Source organism: Echinops telfairi, unplaced genomic scaffold, assembly GCF_000313985.2.
Source record: "Echinops telfairi isolate 266 unplaced genomic scaffold, ASM31398v2 ScPeMD7_7469;HRSCAF=8507_0, whole genome shotgun sequence".
Lineage (NCBI taxonomy): Eukaryota > Metazoa > Chordata > Mammalia > Afrosoricida > Tenrecidae > Echinops > Echinops telfairi.
The window spans coordinates 24,484,462-24,503,442 of NW_022111372.1; the positions used below are offsets into that span (position 1 = coordinate 24,484,462).

At 51.5% G+C, this 18,981-nt stretch overlaps 1 protein-coding gene and 1 pseudogene across 1 annotated transcript; one reads left to right on the top strand and one right to left on the bottom strand.

Moving 5' to 3' along the window:
• Positions 1–4,606: 4,606 nt before the first annotated feature.
• Positions 4,607–5,092, bottom strand: LOC101652003 (annotated as a pseudogene).
• A 7,204-nt stretch (positions 5,093–12,296) lies between these two features.
• Positions 12,297–14,442, top strand: OLIG1 (oligodendrocyte transcription factor 1). The gene has a single exon (XM_004711298.2). The coding sequence runs from the start codon at positions 12,354–12,356 to the stop codon at positions 13,149–13,151; it is 798 nt and encodes a 265-aa protein (XP_004711355.1). The 5' UTR covers positions 12,297–12,353; the 3' UTR covers positions 13,152–14,442.
• Positions 14,443–18,981: the final 4,539 nt, after the last annotated feature.

An 18,981-nucleotide genomic window follows, 5' to 3' on the forward strand; every position in this document is an offset into this window, starting at 1 on the left:
ATGCTACTCTCTGCAGTGGAGGGGAGCAGATGCATAAACAAGGAGGCACGCACTAGATAAGGGTTATCAGCTGTGGATACTACCCACCCCTCTGTCCACGTGTCATCTTGTGATGGCTTGCATGTTTCTATGATACTGGAAGCTCTGCCACTGATATTTCACGGTGCTTCATAGTAGATATGTTTCAGCAGAGCTTCCAAACTAAGAGTAAGAAGAAAGGCCAGGAAATCCCTCCAAAAAGGATAGTGGGCTGTAGATGAACTCCCTAGGACGGAAATTCCAAAACACTCATGCCACGGAGCCATTTCCAACTCAGAGCGACCTTACAGGGCAGGGTAGAACCGCCTCTGTGGGTCTCCAAGACTGTAGCTAGAGTGGAGGGGCGTGACTGGTGGTTTCGAACTGCCAACCTTGCAGTTAGCAGCCCAACATGTCACAGCTATGCCACCAGGACTCCCCCTAGGTTGGAAGACACTCAAAACACCGTGGCCCCAATAGTGGACGTCAGGCATGCCCATGTGGGGAAGGGGGTACAAGACTAGACAACATGTTCGATCGTACCTGAGCTCACCATCAGTCAAAGCTGACTCAACTAGTATCATGAGAAAAACAAAAGGAAGCAAATCAAAGTGGACAGGGATGCCATTAGGGGTTCTGAGTGTTCTGAGAATCAGTAAGCAGAGCTGGGCTCAGCCTTCCACAGAGGGAATGGCAGCACAGAGACTTTGTTAAAAGACTGGTGTGGCCCAGATCTCCACCCAGGTCCTTTCCATCCACTGGCTACCAGGCAATCTCATCCCCTCCAGATCTCACCCATCCAGCCCACCCTGGCAGGGGCAGGGGCAGATCATGTACTGACACCCAGGCTGCCAGCCAACCACTTGTATCTGCCCACCTCGCCAAGGCATAGCCCTTCACGTGTAGGGGGGCTGCCCTCAGTTGCTTCCTCCTCCTTTCCTCCAAAGAAGACCTTGCTCTTTCTTCAGCCTCAAAGAGAAGGACATGCATAAGATGCAAACATGGCCCAACCTGGTTTTCAGCATGGCTGTGAGCCCTGGCAGTGCAGTGGTTGCGTGTTGGGTGGCAGTTAGAAAGGTCAGCGGAGGAAACCACCTGGCGCTCAGCAGGAAAAAGACAGGGCGTTCTACTCCTGTAAACAGTCTCAGAAGTAACTCAAAGTCATAGCTTGAAAGTCCTCTTAACAGCTCACCGTGCTGCTGCTTGTATTACTGCCCCATTTACATATAAGGAGAGGAGCCCTGTTGGTGTTGTGGGTTATGAGTTGGGCTGCTAACCACAAGGTCGGCAGTTCAAAACCACCAGCCGCTCCTTGAGAGAAAAGTGAGGTTTTGTGCTCCCATAAAGAGTTACAGTCCCAAAAAGTCATAGGGGCAGTTTGTAGTAGTTACACAATTTCATGCCAACTTGTTAAATAATAATGAAGGGGTGGGGTCTAGCCTGTCAATCAGATCCCAGCCTGGTGATGCCTTCTTGTGGGCATGGCCATTTCATTTGGATTCATTCTCTCTTCCTCTCTGGACACACTCTCTCTGTTTCACCTTCCTGTTGACAAGCCACATGGAGCCACGCTGATGGCAGCAAGAGCCGTGGAGATGCATCCACTGCCACTGGATCCACAGGACTTCCCACCCACAGGCCTGCATTCAATATCATTGCATGTGCTGCATGAGTCTGAAGAGGAATTGATGGGCTAATATTGGACGTGGGGCAAATATTGAACTTATGGACTTGATCAGGACTGGGCAGGGATGTTTTATTGATGCCTAATTACGTCTTGATATAAAGATCTCTCACATATACATGAGTGTCTCTGGATTTGTTTCTCTAGTCAACCTGGACTTAACACGTAGTTCTACCCTGTCCTATAGGGTCACTAGGACTCAATAACGAGATGACATATGACATAGTTACATATGAGGAATCAGGCTCAGAGGCAAACCAGATGATAACAGCTAACAACGTGCTAACAAAGGTGTATCCTTCCCTCCCAAGCAGGCGAGCTGGGTTTGATTCTCGACCAGGGCACCTCCTGCACAGCCACTGCCTGTCTCTCAACGGAAGCTTGTGTGTTGCCATGGTGCAGAATGGTTTCAATGGAGCTTCCAGACTAACAGGGACTAGGAAGGAAGGCCTGGAGATTTGCTGAAGAAAATCGGCAAATAACTCCCTAGAGCACACCTGTTAGGTCTGCAACCAACCCGGCAGCAATTTATGTTGTGCACAAGGTCCCAGGAGTCAGGGACAACTCGTTGGCAGTTAATACCAACAAAGGCGTCATTGTTTGAGCATGCCTGTGGTTTGTTCCATCAGGTATGGGAAAACACAGAGTCATGGACACATGGCTGCCAAGAAAAAAGAAATCTATTCGATTCACAGTTGCTTGGAAGGATCACAGCAGGCCACATGTCAGGGCCACCTGGAGGGCTGCCCTCGGGAGCCCTCGGAGAGGGCTGTTTTAAGGCAAGGGACATGGGGGTAACAAGGCCTTGTGGGCTTCCTGGTGATTGGGTATTTCCAATAGTTCTGCCGGTTTGGGGGATGTAGGGACTGTCCCTGGTTGTTGAGTACCTGGTCCCAGGGCAGTATGGTTGGATGCATAGTGGCCCAGGAACAAGAGAGCCTGAGAAAGGGGAGTGTGGGAGAGTGGACTTAGTCAGCTCTTCAAGACAGGGGAGGGCCCAGCCTCCAGCCAGGGCCTCAACACTGTGTCAAGATAGTATTTTAATAAAAACACAATATTCTAGCCATGCAAAACCAAACACCAAACTCCCTGACATCGACTCACCGTGACCCTGTAGGACAGGCTAGAACTGCCCCTGTGGGTTTCCCCAACAGTAATGCTGTCCTTGCTTCATCTTCCCCCACAGGCTGTGAGCTCTAGTTTTACCTGCATGTTACAGGTGGAGGAAACCGAGGCCCTGAGATGTTAAGTGTTTGGTCCCACATCGCACAATTAATCGGTGAGGGAGAAGTGAACCCAGGCGATCCGCTGTCTCCACGTTGCCCTGCAGTCTCTGTGCTCGCCTCTGGGATCATAATGAGGCCACTCTACTGGACTTGGGTGTAGTCTGTCCAGGAAAGTGTCTCTGAGACAGAGGGACATTATGGGTGGCACATCCGTGGTGCTCAACGAGGGCAGAGACAGAGGGGACTCATAAATCCTCGCATCCGGGGGGAGGAAAAAGCAAGCGCTGCAGACAAGTGGAACTGGGACACCGCTCTGTCCTAATGAAAACCATGAAATCGGGGCTCCCTGGTGCCTGATGCTGAACACACATCTGCTCTGCCCAAAGCACCTTACTTACATTTCCTTCTCAGTTGCAGCCCTTAGTAGATGTCTACTTAGTCCACTTGAGCGAATGCATTAACCTCTATTCTCCCGAGGCACAAAGATGGGCTTTTCTATTCCTGTAACGGGCCTGCTGTCTCAGAAACCCACAGGGGCAGGCAGTTCTACCCTGTCCTAAAGGGTTGCTATGAGTCCACAGCAACTTGATGGCAGCGAAGGCTTCTTAGTATTGTTCTTCCTGCCTGGGGCTAGCGATGGCTCTGCGGTAGAATTCTCACTTAACATGCTGGGACCGGGTTTGATTTCCGGTCAATGCACCTCAAGCACAGCCGCCACTCGGCTGACAGTGGAAGTGTGTGTGGCTGTGATGCTGAAAGGTTTCAGTAGAGTTTCTGGACCAAGGTGGGCTAGGAAGAAAGGCCTGGTGATCTACCTCTGAAGATCCCATGGGTGGAGGATGATCTGCTCCTGTCAGGCATCAGGTCACCATTACTGTGTGTGTGTGTGTGGGGGGGGGGGGGGTACTTCATAGCTGCTAACAAGAAGATAATACTAGTATCCCCTTTTGCAAAGGAGGATATTGAGGCTCCAGCAAGTGTAGAGAAGGCTACTGTGGTCGTACATCATCTGTTGTCAATTTGAGAGGACTAGGAGAGAAGGGGTGGAGTCTAGCCTGTCAATCAGGTCGTAGCTTGATGACCTCATTTGGAGGTCATAAGGAGATAAAAACAGCTCTCTGGAGGCGGGACACATGCTCAGTCCCTGGGAGACATTCTTGTTGACAAGCCAAGTAGAGACAGGCTGATGGCTGCCAGAACCTCGGAGCTAGAGAAGCCACATGGAGACCCTGCCAGCACTGAGATGCTTCCACTGCCACTGGATCCACACGACTTTCCACCCACTGGCCTGTGATCTTCCTGCATTTGGCATCATTGCACATGTTTCGTGAGTCCGAAGAGGAATTTATATATTGGTATCAGACATATGGGCTAATACTGGACTTATGGACTTGATCTGGACTGGGCTGGGATGTTTTCTCAGTATTCAACTGCTCTTGTATATAAACCTCTTTCTTTTTTAAAAATTATTTATCTTTTATTTCATAATCATAAACTTAACTCTGCTTTCCAGCTGGACTCAGGGGGCATAAGGAAAGTAGGAAACCCGAAGAACTGGAGTGAGAGCACACGATTAAACGACACTGCAAGCACATTGGGAACAGAGGGTGATTTCCCAAGCTACACGAGGAACGGTCCGGTGCTTAAGATAAAACATGAAAATTCAGGTCAAATTTAATTAGAGCTGTCCACAGTCAGCAATGGTGACCTTCTTGCTGGTCTTGCCATTGCTGGAACCCAAATACTCCATGGCTTCACAGTGTTCATGCCTTCTTTCACCTGACCGAAGACCACGTGCTGGCCATCCAACCATTCAGTCTCAGCGCTGCAGATAAAATACTGGGAACCGTTCGTCTTGGGCCCAGCATTTGCCATCGACAGGATGCCAGGACCTTCAGGATGAAGATCTCATCTTCAAATTTCTCTCCATAGATGGACTTGCCACCAGTGCCATGATGGTGTGTGAAGTCACCACGCTGGCACATAAACCCTGGAATGATTCGGTGACAGCAGGAACCTTTATAACCAAAACCTTTCTCCCCAGTGCTCAGAGTGTGGAGTTTTCTGCTGCCTTTGGAACTTTGTCTGCACACAGCTCGAAAGCAACGTGGCCGAGGGGCTCGCCATCGACGGCTATGTTGAAAAACACAGTCAGGTTGACCATCGCTGGACACAACAGGGACCAGACAAGACTACGAGTTCAGGCGGAGGCGTCTGCAAAGCGGCCATAAAGCTCTTATACACATGTGAGTGTCTGAATTTGTTTCTCTAGTCAACCCGGACTAACAGTTACAAAAGAAGGGTTTGCTTTTACCTCCATCTGAAGGGCCGGGCCTCTTCTTTGGGAGAAAGATACAAGCCGAGCCTTGGAGCAGAAGCCCTGTCCCACCTTGTAGATGCCTGTTTCCCTCTGCTAGGCCTTTTCATTGCCTGGATATTTCCAGGTCAGACCGCCCCGGGAAGAGGCAGGCAGTGGCCCAGGCTCCGGTCTCCTTAGCTGCACCCTGGAAGCCCTCACACTGCCTTTCCCCCCCGCTGGTGGTCTGATCCGGGGTCGGATCCAGCCCTGGCTCTCACAGACGGGGCAGGCCCGCAAGCCAACGGGAAACAACAGGTGAGCTTCAAACAGGCCCCTTCTGTGCCCAGGCTGGGTGTCTGCCCCGGAGACCGCAGGCTGCGCTGACTTCCAGAACCTTCCGCCACTGCAGGTGTTTCAGGAACTTGGCCTCAGCGCTTCAGTGACCCATATTTTATTACCTTTCAGGTTTCTATAATTCATCATTCACTCCTTTCTGAAAACCTAGAATGGAAGTTTAGCAGCTCAGTGCCCCGGCCTTCCCCATTCTTCCCCCAAACACATTCGACCTGTTTGTTCTTTCATCACGCTCTTCCGGTCGCATTCTGCCCGTTCAATGGGGAAAGAGTGAAACCGGATGGCTGGACCCAGTGCGGGGGAAATGACTTCAGGGCCACCTTTGTTCCCCTCATTCCTTTGAGCGCACTTGGCCCGGCATCTCTATGAAAGGGCTTATTTGAACCATTTGGAACATCCAGCTAGCAAGGGATGCCGCAGCCAGAATCGCTCCGCGGCTTTTCAGGCGGCCTGAGACTCGGAGGTAAACTGCCAATTTTTTTGCAACAAAACTAACCATGACATTGGACATTGTGTTATAAATTAGCCACAGCCTTCTAAGCAAATTGTCTCTTTTTATTGTATCAGTGTAAGCCTTTGGAGCGTTGGCTTCAGCTACTGTGACTTTGGGGAGGCCCAAAGAATATTTTGTTCTGCCCCCACCCCAACCCCAGCCACCGCGTTAAAGGGGCTATTTGTATCTCGATTCATCGTTACCCTTATAACCCTCACTCCGAGCTCTGCTACCACAGTCTGTCTGTCTGCCTAAAACCCCACCGACCTGCTATTGGGTATTGAGGTGGCAGGACAGATCTCCAGTCATCTTTAAAACCCAAAAAAGTGCTTCTCTTCTTCTATTCTTTTTCACTGTGATCAACTGACATTGCTCTTAAAAGGGAGTCTCTTTCAGGTATAAAACAAAACCCGCAGCCCTGCCATCAAGGCAATGCTGACTCACACTACACTACAGGACACACTAGATAGAGACTGTACCTCTCTAAGGGAGTAGAAAGCCGCGTCTTTCTCCTGCAGAGCAACTGGAGTGACCTTGTGGTGTGCAGCTCAACTCACACCTACTAACTGCCACCCCCCCACCCCACCCAGCTCCTTTTGCATATAGATCATGAAAGCTATGGAGATGCTGACATGTTAGAACTAGAGTGCTGGGGTTGCTAACGGAAAGGCAGGTGGCCGGAGGTCCCCAGCAGCTCCACAGGGAGAAGGTCTGCAGCTCTTACCCCCCAGCCACTTTGGAGAGAAAGGTGAGGCTGTCTACTTCTGCAAAGATGAACAGTCTTGAACACTCTTGGGAGCAGGGTTTGCTGAGTTAGAAAGAATTCCAGGCTGTGGCTTTGGCTTTGGGTTTTGTGGTATTGGCAAAACACAAATGCTTCATGTTCTAGTCACTGACACGCAAAAAAGAGAATGCTGCACTATTGCCTACGCTCTTGGAACGGTGCAAGTGATACAGGTTTATAACAACATTATCACTCACCCTCAGGCCAACACAGAACAACTTCATCAATGTTCCCCGATGCCTTTTGGAAATGGACAAAATCCATCTTCTTTCAAAATTTCCCAGCATGCACTTTTGTTTACCTGAACTTATGTGCGACTTGGAGGGCAACAGTGGTTCAGCTGTAGAATTCCCCCTGCCCACATTGATGCTGGCTCATCACGACACTATGGGACAGGATAGAACTGCCCCTGTGGGTTGTGGAGACTATCGTTCTTTACTTTCTACTCTATGTAGAAAGCCTCGCCTATCTCGTGCAGAGCAACTATCGGGTTTAAACTGCAGACCTTGTGGTTAGCAGCCCCAATGTGAAACCACTACGGCACCTGGGCTCCTTCCTATGTAAAAGACCCTGGTTCCATTTCCCAGCCCCACCTCATGTGCACCTCATGTGCACGCACCACCTGTCTGAGGGTGGAGGCTTATGTGTTGTGATGATGCTCAGCTGGTTTCAGCAGAGCTTCCAGACTAAGATGGGCTACCGAAAAAAGGAAAAAAAAAAGCCCAGTCATCTATTTCTGAAAATCAACCAATGCCGACTGTGTGGATTGCAACAACCTGATCTCAAGGCCCATGGGGTCACCAGGAGCTAGGGGCTGACTTGACAGCAGCTAGCCACCACAACAGATGGGGTGAGATCCTGGCTGGCTGGTCCCCAGGTGAAAGGGGAACCAGTGTCTCGGAGGTGCTCCTCTCTACCCAAGAACACTTTGCAAGTGAGTTCTATCTTCTCGTCCCCATCTCCTTCCATGATTCCTCTCAATCCAAAAAGAAGCTGAGTGTCCCTCCCCCTGTGGCCCCTTCCAGAGCCCACCCTTCCTGTCCCAGGAACACTGTCCCTGCTGCCACTTCTCACAGCATGCGGGAAGTTCACCACTGCGTGGGTAATTTAAAAGAGCCCTGGTGAGCCACTGGTTAAGGATACTGGAAAGGGTGGTGATCTGAACCCATTAGCAGCTCTGAGCAAGAAGGAGCGGCCGTCTGCTTCCTGAAGGTGTACAGCATTGAAACGATGACAAGGCCCCGCTCTCCTCGGTCCCACAGGCTCCCCGGGAGTCGGAATGGGCTGGCCAGCACTTCGGCTTGGTGCAGATAGAAATAAGCAAACAAGCACACAAAACCCCACACCTCCACATGGGGTTTGAGTTTTTGACTTTGGGGCAATCTATGCATCCCCTGAGATGTTGAGCTTCTTAGAAGAAAGTAGCATGTTACAAAATGTGTACCAGTTGTTGAGAGGAAAGCCTGTCTGCTCTGCCCACTTTCATCCAAATCACAAAAAGCCAAGTTTTAAGGTTGGCCTTAAAAATTAAACAAGAAAAAGAATAAGGACACAAAGACACCCCCTCCTGAAACACACACACAAGAGGAAAAAAAGGAAGGAAGGAAGGGAGGGAGGAAGGAAGGAAAGAAAAAGGAAGGAGCAATTTAATATATGGACCATTATTTTTTTCTTCCAGGTCTCAGCTGCAGCCAGTTGGAACAACACCCTTTACCCAAAACTATGTTCTACGCTTAGGCAGCCTTTCCAGGGAGGATGGTCTCTTGAGTCACAACCGGAGGCTTCGAGCAGTGGGGGGCTCTGCAGCCGGCAGCCGGCCTTTGTCCTGACTGAGGAGGTGGCCTGAGCGACATCCAAAACACACGTTTCCTCTCACCCACTTACCACTGCATGGAGTCCGCTTTGTCTGTCATTTCAAAGGCTCCAGCTTCTTGGCCCCGTGGAGCAAGGGGTGGGTGGCAGGGTTGGGGGAATGGTTGGGAGACAGTTTAGGTTTCTATACAAGAAAAAGGAAGCCTGACACACACACCTCCTGGGGTGACAGGCGTCACTGGCAGACGCACACCAGCCCCTGTAGGCAGAGACAAGAGTGGTTGTTATGGCGGACACAGGGAGCTCAGCAAGCATGTCCTGAATGTGGGAGGCCACAGCAGCTGCCTCCCCGTGAGACAGCCTTTGGGGCCCCTGCCAGTGGCCACAGTGACTTGCTGGCCCTTGTCAGCTGTCACGCCTTGCCTGGCACTGGGGCTCCAGCCTGGCACGAGGGGTGGGGGCATCCAAGTCACCAGCTCCAGTGAGCGCCAAGTCCTGTGCCCAGGCTGGGTCCACACGGCCACCTGCAGTCCCCTTTGAGCCGTTCACCGGACAGCACTGAAATGCTCATGTGTCCTACTAGTGGCCCCTTGCCTGGAGGAAAGGCGGCTCTTCTTTTGTTGGTGCCAATCATGTGCCCACACAGTGTGCCCCGTGCAGCACCAGGTACATTACAGCACCTCTCTGCACTGCTATTGGACATTGCGTAAGGAAGTCCGAAGAAGAAATGACGGATTTGAATTGCAGTGCTGGTGAAGAATATTGAAAGTACCACGGACTGGTAGAAGGACAAATAAATCTGTCTGGAAGAAGGACAGCCAGAGTGCTTCTTCGAGGCCAGGATAGTGAGACTTCTTAGAGGCCAGGATAGTGACATATTTTGGACAAGTTGTCAGGAGAGACCAGTCCCTGGAGGAGGACATCATGCTTGAAGTGAGGGGCAGCAAAAAGAGGAGGCTCCTCAAGGAGATGGATTGGCACAGGGGCTGCCACGATGTGCTCAAGCATAGGCACAGTTGTGGGGATGGCGCAGTGTGCACAAGGTGGCTATAGGTTAGAACTGGCTCAATGGCACCTAGCAATAACAACAACTGTTAGTAGTTGCTGCCGAGTGGATTCCAACAACCCCCCCACCCCACCCCGTGTGCAGAGTCCCAGTGCTCTATAGGACTATCGAGTCAGAAGCACGTGGCCAGGCCTGTCTTCCGAAGCACTACTCAGGGAGGGGATCCAAACACCCAGCCGTTCATTTTTCTCACCACCCAGACTCTTCTGTGTTGAATCCAAACCCACCGCCAAAGTGTTACTTCCAACTCCTCGCGACCCCACATGGATTTCCCAAAGCTAGACATCTTTATGGGAGCAGCCTTATCTTTTTCTCTCGGTGGGTTGGAACTCTTGGCCTTGCAGCTGGCAGCTAGGTACTTACCCAACCGTGCCCCCAGGGTTCCTTCTGAGTTGGATAGCAGCCGCCCAAATCGACGTTCTTCCCAGAACCTCAAACCCTGACTTCATTTCGAAATAGAGTCGTCGCAGGTATCGTGAGTTAAAATAGGGTCCTGCTGGAGCAAGGTGGGCCCTTAATCCCATGAGACTGCATGCTTGTAAGCAGAGAAGAGACACAGACATGGAGACACACAAGGAAGAGGGCCGAGTCATGATGGAGGCAGAGCAGGGAGTGATGCATCTACTAGCCAAGGATGGTTGGCAACACCAGAAGCCAAGAGAGAAGCATGGGGCGCCTTCCTCCTTAGAGTCCTCTGAGACACCCTCCCTCTGCCAACACCCTGGATCCTGGCCACCAGATCTGTGTGAGAGGAGAACTACCTACTGTTGGGGCCTTCCATTCAGTGGAGCTTTGTTCCAGCCAGTCTGATGTGTGATGATCTTCGGAGAGACAATGTATTTAACTCTTGTAATGCCTACTGCATTCCACTCTTGACTGTGCGCAGTCAGAATGCTAATGGGAGTGGCTTGAGCCAGTCAATGCCAATTTCAATAATAAGAAAAAATATACTAAAAAAATAACATGCCGGGCGGCTGACCAAAAGGTTGCTAGAGGTTTAAGCTGACCTAAATGTGCCTAGGAAGAAAGGCCTGGTGGCCTAAAACATCAGCCACTGAAAACCCTAGGGGGACCATTCTTCCCTGACACGCAAGGGGTCTTCACGAACCAGGGCTGACTTGCTCACACCGGGTTTAACAGAGTCTCAGAGAGATAAAGGCATCCCCCAAATCACTGCACTCACATGTTTGCCGTAGTTCCAGCAGAGCGACTTTCCTTAGTCTCAGGCTTCTTCCTACTCAGGAATAAGGCCTCGGCCCTTCTCCACCCTGGAGCTCTGATACACTTCGCGTTTCACTCATTCTTATAGCCAGCTGACCCACAAAGCTCACTGAACTGTAAGTCAGGAAACCGCAAGGCATTTCTCATTATTTCTCCCAAGAGACCCTCTTCCTCAAGGAGATGTGTGAAGTCAAGTGTTGGACCAACCTTCAGGAACATACCACAGCAAAAAGGGGCTGTGTGTGATGGGGAGAGTCTCCCTCTGCTTCCTGGGCACCCTTGCCTTGGGGTGGGGAACGTGGATGGTACAACTCTGCTCCAGCTTTATGTTTTATCTCCTTATTGACTTCCTCTTCCTGCTGCTCCGTAACAAGAGACATGGTTTACAAGGCCTCTCTGTCCAATGTGGCTGCCACCAATCACCTGTGGCTTGGGAACACTTGAAGGGAAGTTAGTTTATCTGCGGGAACACATTTTAAACTTAAGTTCCTTTTAATTTATTTAAATAGCCGCAAGTGGTTAGTGGGCACCATACTGGACCGCACAGATCTAGAAGTGTAGCTACCCAAAGACCCTCTTCCCCTTGCCATTTCGCTACCCCCTGCCCACAATTGCAGTGGTAGCTTTGGTGGTGGAGGAATGCCACCGCCACGCCAAGTGGTGCTCTTTCACATATGGAGACAAAAAAGATGGAGTCCACCCTCACCAGATACAAGTGTGTGTTTTCGGATAGAAGGCCACAGGTTTCGCTTCACTGAATCCCCCCAAATTAAAAAGTCTCATAGAACAAACAGAGCAAACGCTCCTTTGGGAGGGGTAGGAGAGAGACTTAACCCCAAGGGCCTCCTCTTGGTCTCTCGAGACCTTTGACTCAAAGGGATGAGAGGGAAAGAAAGGCAGTAGCAGGGAGTAAAGCTACTGGCTGTGGCTCCGGAAACTTAGTTCTCTGAACCTGCCAGAAGACCATGTTTCATTTTTTTAATTAGCTGCATTTTGAAAGGCGAGGCGGAGAGTAGGTAAATGGAGGCACGTTCGTTTTATGTAGCCTCACCCAATGCGATTCGCCCTCCAGGAAAACCCAAAAAGAAGTTTTCTGAGACCCTTGCCCAAGCGCTCACAATGACCTCCTTGAGAGGTGGCTCGCAGCACCTCGGAGCCCATCTACGGCGCGGCGGCCAATGAGCGTACGCCTCTGCCCGGCTTCGCGCTCCGATTGGTTGTGCTCCGCCGCCCGCGGCCCCGCAGTTCCCAAGCCCGGTTTATAGAGGTCCGGCCCGGGCTGCTGCCTAGCCTTCCGGCTCCGCGCGAGCAGCTCCGCGGGAGGGGCGGCCTGCCGATAGGCCCACCCCAGGGCATTCCCCAAGGGCACCCTCGGCCGTCCCGCCCCACTCCCTTGATGTACTATGCGGTTTCCCAGGCTCGCGTGAACGCGGCCCCCACGACCATGCTGCGGCCACAGAGGCCCGGAGATGTGCAGCTCGGGGCCTCCGTGTATGAGCTAGTGGGCTACCGGCAGCCGCCCTCCTCTTCCTCCACGTCCTCGTCTTCCACGCCGGTCCCCCTCCTCCCCAAGGCGGGGCGCGAGAAGCCAGAGGCACCGGCCGAGTGTCGGGGCTCTGGGTCGGGGCTGGGTGCGTACACGGGCGCCAGGACGGACGCCAAGGAGGAGCAGCAGCAGCAACTGCGCCGCAAGATCAACAGCCGCGAGCGGAAGCGCATGCAGGACCTGAACCTGGCCATGGACGCGCTGCGGGAGGTCATCCTGCCCTACTCGGCGGCGCACTGCCAGGGCGCGCCGGGCCGGAAGCTCTCCAAGATCGCCACGCTGCTGCTCGCCCGTAACTACATCCTGCTGCTGGGCAGCTCGCTGCAGGAGCTGCGCCGCGCCCTGGGAGAGGGCCACCAGCCCGCCGCTCCGCGCCTGCTGCTGGCCGGCCTGCCGCTGCTCGCCGCCGCGCCGGGCTCGGTGCTGCTGGCGCCCGGCGCCGTGGGGCCCCCGGATGCGCTGCGCCCCGCCAAGTACCTGTCCCTGGCGCTGGACGAGTCGCCCTGCGGCCAGTTCGCACTCCCAGGCGGCGGCGCTGGGGGCAGCTCGGGCGGCCCGGGCCTCTGCACCTGCGCTGTCTGCAAGTTCCCTCACCTGGTTCCCGCCGGCTTGAGCCTGGCGGCCGCGCAGGCACAATTTTCCAAGTGAAGGAGGCCCGGGCCCGGCCTGGGGGCGCGCCTCAGCCCGGCCTCCTGCCTTGCTTCTCTGCGCCCCAGCGCCCCCGGGAGAGCGGGGCCCGAGAGAGGAGGACATTGGGAACCTTCTGGCCCAGAGGCAGGGACAATCGGCACTCCAGTGGTCGCCCTCACCCTCAGAAAATTAAAGGGACATGAGCGGATGTACCCCCAAGCTTTGGGACGCTTTAGGGGTCTGAGTTGATTCCAGCTGCTTCGATCGGGAAGCGCGCATCCCCTTCCGGGAGTTGTGCGTTCTCCGCGCCGGTGTGGCTCTTAAGGCGCCGTGGCTGGGCGGCCGGGTTGTTCAGCTCGACCTACTTGGGGCCTGAGGCCAGCCCACCGCGCGACCTTCCCGGGGACTCCGCACTTCCGCCCCCACGGGCATTACCTGCTTGACAGGGGTTCAGGGTTGAAATCTGAAGCCTTCACCGGGGGCCGCAGGTGGCAAGCACTTTTGTTCCCACCGGTCAAGTCCTATCAGAGGAAGCTAGACTTCAAGTTGCCTGAAGAAAGACCAGTTAGTCGTGCCGGCCGGCAAGAGCGTTGCAGAAGGACAGACAGACGCTGGGTGGTATTGGCATTGCAGTGGTGCGCTGACTACTCTCACTCGGGCCTTGGAGGGTGGTGGGTTGGAGAGCCGGTCCGCTTCCGCACGCGGGCTGTTCAGAGTGCTATTTTGGAGAATCGCGTGACCAGGTGCTTTCGGGTGGAGTCTGTTGACTCCTGCGATTTTAGGAAGTCGGTTTAGAACTCGAGATTTTGCCCCTTTCCCCTCCCAAGGTAGCGTAACCAGCAGTTGAGCTTGTTTAGAAACAAAACCAACGCTTCCCACGCACACGGCGCTCCCAGTTAACTAAAATCCGTAACAAGGCATTCAGCGGTTGAGGGCTGGTCCGGAGCAGGACCGCCATCACCCTGCTTTCGCGTTGGAGGACAAGGACTGCACTCGGAGCCGCAACCGCCGGCCGCCGGGTCTGGAACCAGGGAGCCTGGCACTTCTTCTCACGGCGGCGTTGTCCTGGGGAAACGAAGTAAATCACACGGTTTGATTTGTTTACAGATGTTAACAAATTAGTCTGCACAAGATTATGTTACGATCTTACAGAAATTTGCTTTGATTCGTGTGTGTGTTGTGTGTTTAAGGGTTTGTTGTGGGGTTTTTTTTTGGTGGTGGTTGTCGGTCGTATCCGAACTTAACTGGCAGTTAATTTTATCTCTAACTTCGGCTGTGCGGAATCCACAAAATAAATAATTGAAAAGCCCTTACTGGTTTCTTCTGTTTATTTTTGTTAAACTGTCTGTGTGCACTGGTAATTCAGAATTTCAGGATGACATTTAAAGCTGAAGAGATTCGGATTCAAAAATGCATACCACTGACATTCTTCCATTTACAGAGGATTCTATTCACAAGCCACAGCAGGTTCAGGTTTGGGCTGGCAATGTAAAGACTGCTGGGGGTGGGGTGGGGGTGGGGGCAGCAGGGATGAGAGAAGGTAGCAAGGCAATCCCAGGGATTATTTCTCACCAGTCTGGGAGAATATTTTAACTACAGCGGTCCTCCTTTGCAAAACAGGTTAAACAACACATTTATCACAAATTTATTCTGTATCTCAACATCTTTCTCAGAAATTCACTTTTAGAAGTCTCAGTGGCCTAGCGCTTAAATGTCACATAACTATGGACTGCAGCCCCATGGCTCAATTAAGATTGGAGTTGCCCCTCTGCAATTATGACCTTGGAAGCTGTTGAATTCGACTAAGAAGCTCTTCTGTCAGGTTGATGATCTTAAGAAGAACACAGACATGCAATATCGCATAGTCCATTATTCTGGAAACATTTTATAGTCACTCATTAAATCCAACCACTGTTTCAAAGGCCAACCAAACAATCCACTGCCACCAAGTCTATTTAACTATTAGGCAGGGTAGTAGTAACAGAAGCCCCCTCTAACCTGAGAAGAATTGAAACAAGCACACGCAACGTGGCTTACTCAGTTCTGTCCACACTGCTTTATTTACCTGGGCATCTAGGAAAAGTGAACATTTCACTTTGGAACTATGTTAAGGATGGTAGGAAGGATCTGGACTATTGGCCTAAAGGTTGGGGGTTCAAATGCACCCAGGAGCACTGTGGATAAAAGAGCTGGCAATCTGCTCCCATGAAGACTGTTGGTTAGTTACCACTGAGCCCAATGCTGAGTCATTACTATGTAAAGATTACATAGCAGAAAACCCAGTGGAACCATTCTAGTCTATCCCAGGTGGGGCTGCTCTGAGTGGGATGGACAACAGCAGTGGGGTCACCTTTGATGGGAAGTATCTATGTTCTCAAAAAGGACAGGAAAGGGCATGCAATGAAGCAACTGTATGACAAGCTCTGTCCACTGCAACTGGGGAAATGACAGACTTTTGTGACATGTAAAATTTCATTGTGGCCTTTTGTTTATTCAACACCCATCTTGGCTTTCCTTGCAACTTAACAGGGCCCGAAGGCATAATGGGTACATGGTGGGCTGCCAACCACCAGGTCAGCAGTTCCAGACCACCAGCTGATCCAAGTGAGGAGGAATGTAAATAGGAAGCTTCAGGAGAATGTGGGATACGTGAAGGTGCAGTGAGGGGATTGCAATGCACAGCTTTCAAACTGCTGACCTTGCAGTTGGCAGCCCAATATGCCACCAGGTCTTAATGGTGGCAATAAGTTTGTTTTGTTCGTTTGCTTTTTTCTGACGGCACCCTAAGAAGACTCAGACAAGTGCATTACAGAGAGAACTTGTCTGCAGTCCTCTCCCGAGCCCAGACACATGCTTTGTTTAGAATAACAACAGCCAACAGCGGGTCCTCTTCACACACAAATGAATGGTAACCCTAGAAGCAGTACTTTTGGACTCAACCTGGTAACTGCTCCCCTTAATTTCTTGCATCTGTAGAAAGGGCAGAGAAGCCCATAGGGCAGAAGTAGATGGGTGGGTGTAGGTGTTGCCTTTTTGTAAACTGGAGAAATTCCCCGTGCCTAATGGAAAGAAATACTGTGAATGATTTTTTATTTAACTGAAAAGAAAAACCACACCCCATCATGGCTTTGGGAACTACCGATACTAAAAGTGTTGAAAAGCAAACACGTTACTCTGAGGACGATCTTCAATCGCCTCATATGCATGTGGAAGGTGCCCATGGAGAGAAAAGAATTGCATTGTGGTGCTGGTGAAGAGGTACAGCCAGAAAGCTCCTTGAAAGGCAAGGATGGCCGAGAGACTTCTTACATACTTTGGACATGTTGCCAGGAGAGACCAGTCCCTGGAAAAGGACATGGGGGCAGTGAAAGAGGAAGGTCCTCCCTGAGGTAGATTGACAGGCTGCAACAAGAGGCTTAAACATAGGAAGAGTTGTAAGGATGGCCCGGGACCGGCAGTGTTTCACTCAGCTGGATGAGTAGAATTGACTATGAATTGCTCCGGACTCAGAGGCACCCAACAACAAAGTTTATGACTGAATGGAGCAAGGATTTGCGAGACTGCTGAGGCAGCCTTAATATATTTAAAGTACCTGTCTCCAGGTAGCACCTTGCTGGTCATTGTGTTAAGCAAGATAAGCCAACACATTCTTTATAAGGAGTTGACATCCTACAGAGCATCCTTAGGCATTCAGGCGTCCCACGGGATAAAAGGGGTTGAATCTAACTATATATGTATGGTGACCAGATTTTAACATTGGTAAAGCGGGACACCATTGATAAAACTCAATCCTGGCGAAATAGCCACATGGCAGCTGAAAACCGTATACCCTAGCTTGTCATGCATTCTTTCCAAAAATCGAGACTTTTTAAAAACGCGGGAAAATTTGTTAAAAATCAGGACTGTCCCGCCAAAAGCGGGACGTCTGGTTACCTTATATATATGGTGTCAGCCGAGCAAAGCTGAACCTCTCAACATATATCTATAACAGAAGAGTGTATTCTGTAGGCACAGGGTCAGGGTTAGACATGTATGCTGGGAGCAAGGAGCTGATGTATGAGGGAGAGTGTTTCGTTTTGTTTAGACCTCTGCAGTGCCAGGTGCCAAAGAGCTTGCAACATGGACCTCCTCCATTTATATGGAGCTGGAGCAGGCCTTAGGATTTTAAAAATCAATTCATTTTGGGTGCATGCAGTACATCCCTGGAAAAAGAAGCCCAGGATTCTTCTTCCGGGCGTGTTTTTCCTCGTTCTTCCTGGTCCGTGATGTGGGCGCAAGTCGTCAGCACAAGGAATCCAAACTGGCGTGACGGGAGCAGAGTCTTCCGTCACTTTCCTAGATCTCCGAGCTGCACATCAGATCGGGGCGGATCCCTCCACGCTTGTTTTACCTGCTCACAAGGGTCACAACAATTCCCCCAGCTCTGTGACCGTCAACGATTTCAAAGTTGTCAATGTATAGCCATGCTTCACCCTTCACAGTTAGAAACAGGACGTTGACTTCAGCCCAATTGGAAGCAGCATTAGCTTCTTTGGTGCTTTTCAGAGCCTCTGCCGGGATGTTCCTGCGTGCCGTTGTAGTGGCTCAGAAAGGCTGGGAAAAGCTGGCTTTGGGATTTTAAAGTATTTTTCTTTCTTCCTTTTAGAAAAAAATCTTGTGAACAATTTGAAGGCTTGCAGAGCAGATCATCAGTTTTCCAGTCAACCATCCACGCTCATTGTGTCTCAACTCATCCGTTGCAACCTCCTCAATGGGCCGCCACGTGTCCCTCTCCCTCCCTGCGTCTCCTGTTTCCATGCCTCCTCTTTCCCTGGCCCCCTGAACGCTGCCCTTGAGCAAACGCTGCCCTTTTGATTCTAGATCATTGGTTATTCTACCAAGGGTGCATTCAGTTTCAGACCTGTAGAGTCACTAAGAGCCATGGTCTTGGGGGTGGGGTGGGGGGCGGTGTTGTCCCACCTGTCTGTATCCATGACCAGCAAGCCTGCTCTCTCTTATGGTTTTGAGTTTTGTTTCACTTTTTGGCATAGGCTTTTGGCAGAAAGAACATGCTTAAGCTGGTCTTTGAAGGGCTTGAGGGCGTTAGGCAGGCTGCTCAGAAGCACCGTGTGGCTCACTGCCAAAGAAGGTGCCTGTACCCAACCAACCACCCACAGGCAGCCCCAGTGATGACAGTGAACGGAGCTTCTCTAAGGGGAAAAGACAGAAGGCCCAAGAAGGTCTGTTGTTCTGTAGGTGTTGGAGGCCAGGTGAGCAATCAGTAAACAGAGAGCAGCTAGAATGCTCTGTGGGATTTGCTTCACCTGGAGTGCTCATCTATTTACAGGTCTTCTCCTCTAAGGGAAACTGATTACACCAGGCCTGAGAATATCACCCATGAAACACAGAGCTGAGAGAGAACAAATGTTACCGTCACGGAAGAGTCTTCAGCCCAACCTGGAAAAGATGCTAATCAGCCCAGGTTCCCATGATGAGCCCAAATAGTGGCCTATCCCCCCGTCTGGTTTCCGAGTTTCATCTCTGCTGGTACCCAGGCGTGCATGTGGTGCTGGGCCTAAGTTGGCAGTCAATAACCAGAGCTTCACTCTCCCAGCTAGAGCTCTTGTTGTGTGGAGCAAAACAGGCCACAGAGAAAGCCAGCCAGGAGGGCTTGATTCTGCAGCACGCAAAGGTGTCTGAGAACTTGCCAAGATCAAAGTCCACTGCCGTTCAGGGCCGTCCCCGGTATGTCAGAGTAGAAGTGTGCTCCTGGTGGCTTTCCCCTGGGTCATCTTTCAGAAGTCGATCACCAGGCCTTTCTTCTGAGTGCCTCTGGCTAGATTCAAACGATTCACCTTTCAGTCAGGCG

Coding starts and splice junctions, on each gene's coding strand:
- OLIG1 (XM_004711298.2), top strand. CDS start 12,354: ATGTACTATGCGGTTTCCCAGGCTCGCGTGAACGCGGCCCCCACGACC.